Genomic DNA, 13,044 nt, shown 5'->3' on the forward strand with positions numbered 1-13,044 from the left:
GCAGTGCTGGACACCCTATGCCAAACAACTAGCAAGACAGGAACACAACCCCACCCATTAGCACAGAGGCTGCCTAAAATCATAAAAAGTCCACAGACACCCCAAAACACACCACCAGACGTGGACCTGCACACCAGAAAGACAAGATCCAGCGTCATCCACCAGAACACAGGCACTAGTCCCCTCCACCAGGAAGCCTACACAACCCACTGAACCAACCTTAGCCACTGGGGACAGACACCAAAAACAACGGGAACTACGAACCTACAGCCTGCAAAAAGGAGACCCCAAACACAGTAAGATAAGCAAAATGAGAAGACAGAAAAACACACAGTAGATGAAGGAGCAAGATAAAAACCCACCAGACCTAACAAATGAAGAGGAAATAGGCAGTCTACCTGAAAACGAATTCAGAATAATGATAGTAAAGATGATCCAAAATCTTGGAAATAGAATAGACAAAATGCAAGAAACATTTAACAAGGACCTAGAAGAACTAAAGATGAAACAAACAACAATGAACAGCAAAATAAATGAAATTAAAAATACTCTAGATGGGATCAAGAGCAGAATAACTGAGGCAGAAGAACGGATAAATGACCTGGAAAATAAAATAGTAGAAATAACTACTGCAGAGCAACATAAAGAAAAAAGAATGAAAAGAACTGAGGACAGTCGCAGAGACTTCTGGGAGAACATTAAAGGCACCAACATTCGAATTATAGGGGTTCCAGAAGAACAAGAGAAAAAGAAAGGGACTGAGAAAATATTTGAAGAGATTATAGTTGAAAACTTCCGTAATATGGGAAAGAAATAGTTAATCAAGTCTAGGAAGCACAGAGAGTCCCATACAGGATAAATCCAAGGAGGAAAATGCCAAGACACATATTAATCAAACTGTCAAAAATTAAATACAAAGAAAACATATTAAAAGCAGCAAGGGAAAAACAACAAATAACACACAAGGGAATCCCCATAAGGTTAACAGCTGATCTTTCAGCAGAAACGCTGCAAGCCAAAAGGGAGTGGCAAAACATATTTAAAGTAATGAAGGAGAAAAATCTGCAACCAAGATTATTCTACCCAGCATGGATCTCATTCAGATTTGATGGAGAAATTAAAACCTTTACAGACAAGCAAAAGCTGAGAGAGTTCAGCACCACCAAACCAGCTCTACAACAACTGCTAAAGGAACTTCTCTAGGCAAGAAACACAAGAGAAGGAAAAGACCTACAATAACGAACCCAAAACAATTAAGAAAATGGGAATAGGAACATACATATCGATAATTACCTTAAATGTAAATGGACTAAATGCTCCCACCACAAGACACAGATTGGCTGAATGGATACAAAAACAAGACCCATATATTTGCAGTCTACAAGAGACCCACTTCAGACCTAGAGACACATACAGACTGAAACTGAGGGGATGGAAAAAGATATTTCATGCAAATGGAAACCAAAAGAAAGCTGGAGTAGCAATTCTCACATCAGACAAAATAGACTTTAAAATAAAGACTATTAAAAGAGACAAAGAAGGACACTACATAATGATCAAGGGATCGATCCAAGAAGATATAACAATTGTAAATATTTATGCATCCAACATAGGAGCACCTCAATACATAAGGCAAATACTAACAGCCATAAAAGGGGAAATGGACAGTAACACATTCATAGTAGGGGACTTCAACACCCCACTTTCACCAATGGACAGATCATCCAAAATGAAAATAAATAAGGAAACACAAGCTTTAAATGACACATTAAACAAGATGGACTTAACTGATATTCATAGGACATTCCATCCAAAAACAACAGAATACACATTTTTCTCAAATGCTCATGGAACATTCTCCAGGATAGATCATATCTTGGGTCACAAATCAAGCCTTGGTAAATTTAAGAAAATTGAAATAGTATCAAGTATCTTTTCCGACCGCAACGCTATGAGACAAGACATCAATTACAGGAAAAGACCTGTAAAAAATACAAACACATGGAGGCTAAACAATACACTACTTAATAACGAAGTGATCACTGAAGAAATCAAAGAGGAAATTAAAAAATACCTAGAAACAAATGACAATGGAGACACGATGCCCCAAAATCTATGGGATGAGCAAAAGCAGTTCTAAGAGGGAAGTTTATAGCAATAAAAGCCCACCTTAAGAAACAGGAAACATCTCGAATAAACAACCTAACCTTGCACCTCAAGCAATTAGAGAAAGAAGAACAAAAAACCCCAAATTTATCAGAAGGAAAGAAATCATAAAAATCAGATCAGAAATAAATGAAAAAGAAATGAAGGAAACGATAGCAAAGATCAATAAAACTAAAAGCTGGTTCTTTGAGAAGATAAACAAAATTGATAAACCATTAGCCAGACTCATCAGGAAAAAAAGGGAGAAGACTCAAATCAATAGAATTAGAAATGAAAAAGGAGAAGTAACAACTGACACTGCAGAAATGCAAAAGATCATGAGAGATTACTACAAGCAACTCTATGCCAATCAAATGGACAACCTGGAAGAAATGGACAAATTCTTAGAAATGCACAACCTGCCGAGACTGAATCAGGAAGAAATAGAAAATATGAACAGACCAATCACAAGCACTGTAATTGAAACTGATTAAAAATCTTCCAACAAACAAAAGCCCAGGACCAGATGGCTTCACAGGCGAATTCTATCAAACATTTAGAGAAGAGCTAACACCTATCCTTCTCAAACTCTTCTACAATATGGCAGAGGGAGGAACACTCCCAAACTCATTCTACGAGGCCACCATCACCTTGATACCAAAACCAGACAAGGATGTCACACAGAAAGAAAACTACAGGCCAATATCACTGATGAACATAGATGCAAAAATTCTCAACAAAATACTAGCAAACAGAATCCAACAGCACATTAAAAGGATCATACACCATGATCAAGTGGGGTTTATCCCGGGAACGCAAGGATTCTTCAATATACGCAAATCAATCAATGTGATAAACCATATCAACAAATTGAAGGAGAAAAACCATATGATCATCTCAATAGATGCAGAAAAAGCTTTCGACAAAATTCAACACCCATTTATGATAAAAACCCTCCAGAAAGCAGGCATAGAGGGAACTTTCCTCAACATAATAAAGGCCATATATGACAAACCCACAGCCAACATTGTCCTCAATGGTGAAAAACGGAAAGCATTTCCACTAAGATCAGGAACAAGACAAGGTTGCCCACTCTCACCACTCTTATTCAACATAGTTTTGGAAGTTTTAGCCACAGCAATCAGAGAAGAAAAGGAAATAAAAGGAATCCAAATTGGAAAAGAAGAAGTAAAGCTGTCAGTGTTTGCAGATGACATGACATTATACATAGAGAATCCTAAAGCTGCTACCAGAAAACTACTAGAGCTAATCAATGAATTTGGTAAAGTAGCAGGATACAAAATTAATGCCCAGAAATCTCTGGCATTCCTATACACTAATGATGAAAAATCTGAAAGTGAAATCAAGAAAACACTCCCATTTACCATTGCAACAAAAAGAAAAAATATCTAGGAAAAAACCTACCTAAGGAGACAAAAGACCTGTATGCAGAAAAGTATAAGACACTGATGAAAGAAATTAAAGATGATACAAATAGATGGAGAGATATACCATGTTCTTGGATTGGAAGAATCAACATTGTGAGAATGAAAAACGGAGCTGGAGGAATCAGGATCCCTGACTTCAGACTATACTACAAAGATACAGTAATCAAGACAGTATGGTACTGGCACAAAACAGAAATATAGATCAATGGAACAGGATAGAAAGCCCAGAGAGAAACCCACGCACATATGGTCACCTTATCTTTGATAAAGGAGGCAGGAATGTACAGTGGAGAAAGGACAGCCTCTTCAATAAGTGGTGCTGGGAAAACTGGACAGGTACATGTAAAATATGAGATTAGATCACTCCCTAACACCATACACAAAAATAAACTCAAAATGGATTAAAGACCTAAAGGTAAGGCCAGAAACTATCAAACTCTTAGAGGAAAACATAGGCAGGACACTCTATGACATAAATCACAGCAACATCCTTTTTGACCCACCTCCTAGAGAAATGGAAATAAAAACAAAAATAAACAAATGGGACCTAATGAAACTTCAAAGCTTTTGCACAGCAAAGGAAACCATAAAGAAGATGAAAAGACAACCCTCAAAATGGGAGAAAATATTTGCAAATGAAGCAACTGACAAAGGATTAATCTCCAAAATTTATAAGCAGCTCATGGAGCTTAATAACAAAAAAACAAACAACCCAATCCAAAAATGGGCAGAAGACCTAAATAGACATTTCTCCAAAGAAGATATACAGACTGCCAACAAACACATGAAAGAATTCTCAACATCACTAATCATTAGAGAAATGCAAATCAAAACTACAATGAGGTATCATCTCACACCAGTCAGAATGGCCATCATCAAAAAATCTACAAACAATAAACGCTGGAGAGGGTGTGGAGAAAAGGGAACCCTCTTGCACTGTTGGTGGGAATGTAAATTGATACAGCCACTGTGGAAAACAGTATGGAGGTTCCTTAAAAAACTACAAATAGAATAATCATATGACCCAGCAATCCCACTATTGGGCATATACCCTGAGAAAACCATAATTCAAAAAGAGTCATGTGCCAAAATGTTCATTGCAGCTCTATTTACAATAGCCTGGAGATGGAAACAACCTAAGTGCCCATCTTCGGATGAATGGATAAAGAAGGTGTGGCACATATATACAACGGAATATTACTCAGCCATAAAAAGAAACGAAATTGAGCTATTGTAATGAGGTGGATGGACCTAGAGTCTGTCATACAGCCTGAAGTAAGTCAGAAAGAGAAAGACAAATACTGTACGCTAACACATATATATGGAATTTAAGGGGAAAAAATGTCATGTAGAACCTGGGGGTAAGACAGGAATAAAGACATAGACCTACTAGAGAATGGACTTGAGGATATGGGGAGGGGGAAGGGTAAGCTTTGACAAAGCGAGAGAGTGGCATGGACATATATACACTACCAAACGTAAGGTAGATAGCTAGTGGGAAGCAGCCGCATAGCACAGGGAGATCAGTTCCGTGCTTTGTGACTGCCTGGAGGGGTGGGATAGGGAGGCTAGGAGGGAGGGAGATGCAAGAGGGAAGAGATATGGGAACATATGTATATATATAACTGATTCATTTTGTTGTAAAGCAGAAACTAACACACCATTGTAAAGCAATTATACTCCAATAAAGGTGTTAAGAAAAAAAGAAATTCAAACGGTTTTTAAGGTTAATTCATTTCCCCCCCATATCCATTTTAACATAGTTTGAAAAAAAATCTGAAATGAATCATAGCAAATCTTACTAATTCAACGAGGATTCTATTATTATTTTTTACTCCTATACTTTAATTTGTACGTTTATGCTTAATTTAAGGATAACCATGGATAAAACATGAAAATCAGTGCATTTTTCGTTCTGCAATCATATATGTTCTATTCTACATAATATCTCACCTGTCCTCATATTTTGTTTATACTCATGTACATAATATTCAGGTTTGATGACCTTGGCAATAGACCTATCCTTATAAAATGTGCTCACAAATATGAAATTGGTCAATCAGTTGCTCAGGAAGAAAATTACATGAACCTAGTTTTGTAGCAAATATGTTTAAGTTAAAGGTTCAAAATATCCTTTAAGTAAGAAAATTCAAAATGCCATCATTTTCCTCCTGGATGGTGAGATTTTCACCTTATACTTTCTCTGTCTGACTTTATTTATCCTCTGATTGGTCCCTGCCAAGTATATTTTGATAATATAGATAATAAGCTATATTTCAGTGAAGGACTTCTCTATGTTGAGGACTATGACCACTGTATTAAAATCTAAATAATATACACAGACGTAAAGTACAGCAAGGCTACAACTTCTCACTCATACAAAAATTTTTGAATTTTTTTTTATTTAAGTCTATCTATCTCGGTCAGTGAGCTTTGATTGGTGAGCTTTAGTCTGGCTTAGTTCTACAAAGTCTACATCCTGTCTTAAAAAACAAACAAACTTACTGCTTTCATGCTATCATTAACTTGACTAATTTCAAGGCACAACATATTTCAAAAAAAACCCAGAGAAATCAACAAGTTTCAATTAAAAATGATGTGCATTTAGATGAGACTCACCTTTAAAGAATCAAAACAAGCCATCACACGACCATTTTCCACATGGCAAACTCTTGGCGGATGGGCAAACTTGCAATCTGCATCAGCTCGAGAGCAGGTTCCTCTCTGAAATTCTCTACAGACTTCCAAAGTCAGCCACTTGGTATCACGAACCAGGGCAACATTGACAGCCGTCATATTGAAAGCAAAGTTAAAATCAAGTGCACCCTCTCTACAACACTATTACTGCTGTTGTTGAAAGGTTAAAAATAAATTCAAGCTAAATGTGAAGAGATAACTGGTTGCTTTGGTGAAAGGTTTCTTTGTTAGCACTTAAGTTTTCATTTAAGTGAAATTTGGTGGTCTAGTCAAACAAAAAGCCCACTATAAAATAAAAATCGTATCAGAATAACTAAAAATCAAATTAGAGACCAAGTCCTAAGAAGGCATCCGTCAAGGTTAAGATATTGAGTGCTTTATTTTTTTCCTCTGCTGAAGTTACTTCAAATAACTGGCAGAGTTTCAAAAGGATTCTGTGCTCTCCAGTTGATATTTTCAATTATTCTTGCAAAAAGCATATGCTGCTGGCTGCCTGTCAATGTGTGGAATGGTCTCAAGTCAAGGGGAGAAAAGTTTTTTTACCTATCTCTTGGCTTTAAAGATTAATAGGATGTTACAACTGCAATTTTTTTTTTGTTTTTGCTGCAAAATCGGGAGGAGGAAAAATGACTATGAAAATTGAGAATCAAAGAAAAAAAGAATGAACGAGTTGCTGAGAATGAACTACAAGCACACCAGGGTTTTTTTTGCGGGGGTGGGGCGGGGAGAGGTGGCAGTGATGGTGGTAGGGAGAGGGCTTTATAAAGAGGCAGCTCGAAAGTGGAATCCAATCAGCAGAGTTTTCAGAAAAGGCACTTTCCAGAAACCTGCAAAAAATAAAATAAAATAAAATTAGCTAATATAACACATTGCTTCCGTTTTAAACTCTAGATTTGGAAAAGTAGTAATATATCCTCTTTAAAACAGGAAGCATCTAGATACTGACAGTGCAACATAGGAGACAGTCAGCCATTGTCAATAAAAAGGGCATTTCCCAGTATAGAACGGTACATAGTAAAAGGAAGCAACCACTTCGATTTACTGTTGAAATACGAGACTGGGCAACAACCCAATTAAAAAGAAAAAAAAGATTATTTCATTTTGGTCTGTTTGGGGGCAGAAATTCATTCAGGGGTCCACTGCACAGAAAGAGCCTGACATGTCAGCGCTTTATGTAGTCATGATCCACCTGTGTGTCTTCAGGTTTTAGAGGCTACCAAAGACCTGCCATTAAACTGGCTTTACTATGATCTGATCGAAGGCTTGATGATCTGCTCTCAAAATCCAGAAAACAGAAATTGCTAGGAAAATTTAAGATGCTCCAAGAGGTAACTGTGTATTTGAAATGTAATTGTTGATGATCACACAAAACAGATATGACATAACAAGCTGGAGACCCACTGCAAATGAGGTAGGGGAGAGACTGTGAAATGTAAAATGTGCTTCAGATCAAGAAAGAAATCCTTTGAAAAGATGCTGGATTTTTTTTTCTATGTATGCTCTATTAGTTCTTAGTCTTTATGAAGGGATATTGGAACAACTCAGAAGGAGGTTTCAGCATGGACAAATAAGTGAGATCGAAAGCACTGTTCATACATTAAATACTGTGCAGCTTTAGGGTTTGTACTTTAAACCAGTGTCGACCAGCAACAATTTCTAGGAACTCAGCTGAGAAGATAGATTAAATGTTAATTTATTGGCATTATGCCATGAACACATACCAAAATAACAGGGATTTTCTAAAGCAAAAGTAAGCTCTGAGTATCAGACAAATCAAACTAATTGTTAACTTCATCAAAAAAGTAGAATTAAAGTTCTTGAAGACATTTCATTTACTTTTTTAAACAGTTTCTTCAATAATTTTACAGAATCTGAATTTTTGCTTTATTCTTTACGCATTCAAGATGAAACTCAATATCACCTAATTTTTCAGATACCATTAGGAAATTAAGTATATAGAAAATTCATGCAGGCTTATCCAGTTAAGAGCAAAACGTGTTTCTCTAAGTCATTCTTCATGGAAATATTTCTAAAATGTATTATATGTAGCTTTGCCTTCTTAAAAAATACTGAACATAATTTGGGCTCTGGTTGAAGACATGGGGTCATAAAATGCCCTGGTAAGTATTACAGTTCTCTTTCAGTGGCAGATTGTTAATTGTCACTTCTACTGTCACTTCCCTTCCTGCCACAATATCTGCCATGGTGGATTGTCCAGCTCCTTTCTGGAATACATAATAGCTAATCATGAGCGTTGAATAAGAGTTAGTTACTCACTGTATGAGGGGCCTGCGGGCAAAGTGCAGGGCTTTCACGCAGAAGGTCTGTGACTACTCTTACTGGTTTGGAAACCCTTTTGCAGTATGTTCCATTCAGGACCACGTTCTAGAGGGTTAAGGTTGCCAGGTGAATGACCTCTAAAAATATTTAAAATATATATCTATTTTAAACAGCCAGATGGGGGAAATGCAAATGAAAATCACAATGTGATACCACTTCACACCCATTAGGATAGCTACAATAAAAAAGAAAAATTGGAGGGGTTTCCCTGGTGGCGCAGTGGTTGACAGTCCGCCTGCCGATGCAGGGGACACAGGTTCGTGCCCCAGTCTGGGAAGATCCCACATGCCGCGGAGCGGCTGCGCCCGTGAGCCATGGACACTGAGCCTGCGCATCCGGACCCCCTGTGCTCCGCAACGGGAGAGGCCACAACAGTGAGAGGCCCGCATACCGCAAAAAATAAGAAAAAAAAAAGAAGAAAAATTGAAACTATCGTACATTGCTGGTGGGAATGTAAAATAGTGCAGCTGCTGCAGCAGTATAACAGTTCCTCAAAATGTTAAGCAGTTACCATATGACCTAGCAGTTCCATGCCTAGGTATATACCCAAAAAAACTGAAAGCAGGATCTCGAAGACATATGTGTACACTCATGTTCATAGCAGCACTATTCACAATCGCCAAGAGATAGAAACAATCCAAGTGTCCATCAGCGGATGAGTGGATACACAAAATGTGATACGTCAACACAATGAAATATTACTCTACCATAAAAAGGAATAAAGTACTGACACATGCCACAACACGAATGAACCCCCCCAAAAATGATGCTAAGTGGAAGAAGCCAGTCACAGCGGCCACATATTGTATGGTTCCATTTATATTAAATATCCAGAATAGGTAAATCCATAGAGTCAGAAAGCAAATTAGTGGTTGTGAGGGCCTGGGGAAGGGGAGAAAGTGGAGCAACTGCTGAATGTGTATGGGGTCTCCTTTGGGGGTGACGAAAATATTCTGGAATTAGACAGTGGTGATGGTTGCACAATTTTTTGAATATACCAAAGCCCATTCACTAAACTGTATACTTTAAATGAGTGAATTGGATAATATGTGAATTATATATCAATAAAGCTATTTTTTTAAGTCTAAAGAGACATGACAACCAAAAAAAAAAAGCTTCATAAGTGATGGAATTGGCTACCCCAATCTTTTCTTTCTTAGATTCTTCTTAGACACACATTCTTCTAAGTAGTGTTCTGAAGTTGAATTTCAAGAATAAATTCATTTCCACGCTTGTATTATAGAAAGTACTCTAATAAAAGAGTATGTTCTGTGAGTTTGTAAGTTTAGATTTAAAGATATATTCAAATTTAATCCTATAACTAAATTACATGGGCTGCCTGAACACATTTGAAAGAAAAATAATGAAAAAGAAATATATATATATATATATAAAATGGGTTTTTTCCTCAGAACATAAACGGTGAGTGAGGGTCTGGAGAAAGATTTTTCTACAGAGGTCTATCAAGTATAGAAACAAATAATAAATTTGAATTTTAAACTTTTACAAATGAAAAAATACAAACAGGAATTGAACTCTGGCCATGCATTTTATGTAAGACAGGGGGAATGGGAGAAGGAATTTTCTTCATTTTTAAAATTGACCTGTAACCTCTGATGGGACCCTGGCCAGCTCCTCAAAACAGTTCTAGCCAGCACATATCTGCATGTCTTCCTTCAAACTGGAACTATTTTTGGTGCTGGCACAGAAGAAGCTAGGTGCAACAACTAAAAAGAGCTGGTGTGACAGTGGAGAGATGTTCCGTCCTGCCGCGCTGCTCATCTCTGTATAAAAGACAGGGAGGGGGGTCCATTTCAAAGATCAACTTTGTTTGGGGGACAATACAACTTTATCTTCACTACTTTAGACTTGAGTAATAGGAATACGAGTTTGCTTTTCATGATTTATAGTCCTCTAATGTAGAACATGAAGTTACCATTTCTTAGTACATTTGTACTTGTATGGTATTCGCAGCTTGCAAGTGTTTTTATTTCATTGATCTTTGGAGCTCTAAAAAATACTCTAAACCATGGGTGATAACCCAAAAAGACCAATGAAGGAAATGAAGCTCAAGGAAGCTAAATTACTTATCTGAAGTTACAAAGCCTTAAGTGGTAGAACCATGGCTCCAGGCAAGATCCTCTGACTCTAAATCTCATGCTTAGATCCTGGCAGAGAAATGTAGCAGTGATCATTTCTTATCTCTTGTCTCTCTTGGGAATCTTAAACAACGAAAGCCAGTCATTTCTGTGTAGTACTTATGATTCCTTCTCAAAATTACGTTCATGCCTGTTGCAGTGCCATCTTCATAATATTCCTGAGTTGTGCTGCACCAACATTTATCCACATCCACTATATGCCGAGCACCGTTCTAGATGTGGAACAAGACTGATAAGGTCCCTGCTGTCGTAGAACTTCCTATGCTCATTTAAATAGAGAAGAAACCAAAGTCATAGCAAAGAGAAATGATTATGAGAGTTTATGAAGGGGTGGAAGCAGACTCTAGGTATTCTGATTCCAACACAGCTCTCTCATTCTCCCATGAATGGTACACCAAGCACTCTAACTTAACAATACTCTTAAACACACACTCAAACACTATTGCATAGAAACGAGTCACTAAAAGGAACACCCCAGAAATTACCACACCAAGTCTTACTGCTCTCCGGACTCCTCTTGAAGACAGTACTACTGTTCCCATTTTACAGATGGGGAAACAGAGGTGGAGAAGGGTTAAGTCTTGCACAAATTCATGTAGCTACCCTCAAGCCATGGTTCAAACCCAGGCAGTCTGCGACCAGAGCCCACCTTCTTAGTCATGTCATGATACTGTGTCTCCCTTATGGCACAGATCACATTCTTATTATAGGCCCTTAAGTTTTCTCCCTTATCAGACTGTAAATTCCATAAAAGTAGAGATCATGTTTTACTTAGTTTTGCTGACTCTATCTTCTCATTGGAAGTTAGAGCATGACAGCATTTCTCAGGATTCTTACTTCGAAAGGTCAAAGATTAAATGGTAACTTAACACTTCCAAGCAAGGATTTTTGTCAGTTGAGCATCCTCTAGGCTGGCTGAGCTTTGGTCACCTCTGTCAGTTTCATATCTATCAGATCTGTAAAGTTGAGTATTTTCTCATAATTCTAGCTTTCAAATTGAAATGTTAATACCTGCAATTCTTGATATATAGAGCACTCAGTTTCGATAAAGAATGGTCTATTCCTGCTCTTTTGGTAACAGAAAGATCTTGGATTTAGAGTAAAAATATGAGATAACCAAATGACTTTTCTCTATATCTTTGGATAGTAGGTTAATTTTTGGAATGTTTTTGCCCAAGAATCAGTGTGATGAAACTGAACTGGGAGTGGGGTGAAGGAGATTTCACTTTGAGCCATAGGAAGAAACAAGAAACATCCCCGAAGTACATATTTTTCCTTGAAAGTAAAAGAGTTATTTTTGAATTTTAATTAATGCTCCTTTACAAAAATTCTATATTAGATATAACATAAGGAAAATAAAAAATGTTTTTACTTCAAGAAAACAATCCCTTTTAAAAATCACATTAAAAACATTTAGGAATAAACCTGACCAAGGAAGTTAAAAGACTTATATGTTGAGAACTATAAAACATTGATAAAGGGAATTGAAGATGATTTAAAGAAATAGAAAGATATCCCATGTTCTTGGACTGGAAGAATTAATCTTGTTAAAATGACCATACTACCCAAAGAAATCTACAGATTTAATGTGATCCCTATCAAAATATCCATGACATTTTTCACAGAACTGGAACAAATAATCCTAAAATTCATATGGAACCATAAAAGACCCTAAATTGCCAAAGCAATCCTGAGGAAAAAGAACAAAGCAGGAGGCATCGTTCTCCCTGACTTTAGGCTATACTATAAAGCTACAGTAATCAAAAAGCATGATATTGACACAAAAAACAGACATATGGATCAATGGAACAGAATAGAGCCCAGAAATAAACCGACACACTTACAGTCAATTAATTTTTGACAAAGGAGGCAAGAATATACAATGGCGAGAAGACAGTCTCATTGCAGCACCATTTGCAATAGCCAAGACATGGAAACAATCTAAGTGCCCATCAACTGATGACTGGACAAAGAAAATGTGGTGTGTGTGTGTGTGTGTGTGTATATATATATATATATATATATATATATATATATATATATATAATGGAACACTACTGAGCCATAAAAAAGAATGAAATATACCCATTTGCAGCAACATGGATGGACCCAGGGAATAGCATATTAAGTGAAATATCAGACAGAGAAAGACAAATATCATATGATATCACTTATATGTGGAATCTAAAATATGATACAAATGAACTTCTTATTTACAAAACAGAACCAGACTCACAGACACAGAAAAAAAACTT

The 13,044-nt window shown here is 36.9% G+C and overlaps 1 protein-coding gene across 8 annotated transcripts in view; it reads right to left on the reverse strand.

The window, feature by feature from the left end:
* The window catches only part of MBNL3 (muscleblind like splicing regulator 3), a 128,506-nt gene that overhangs the window by 62,674 nt on the left and 52,788 nt on the right, over positions 1–13,044 (reverse strand). For all 8 annotated transcript variants that reach the window (XM_032620144.1, XM_032620143.1, XM_032620139.1 and 5 more), the window contains one exon: positions 6,213–7,117. In XM_032620144.1, coding sequence (XP_032476035.1) covers positions 6,213–6,389 — 177 coding nt within the window. In that variant the 5' untranslated portion in view covers positions 6,390–7,117. The remainder of the gene's footprint in view (positions 1–6,212; positions 7,118–13,044) is intronic.

This window comes from Phocoena sinus, chromosome X, assembly GCF_008692025.1.
Source record: "Phocoena sinus isolate mPhoSin1 chromosome X, mPhoSin1.pri, whole genome shotgun sequence".
NCBI lineage: Eukaryota > Metazoa > Chordata > Mammalia > Artiodactyla > Phocoenidae > Phocoena > Phocoena sinus.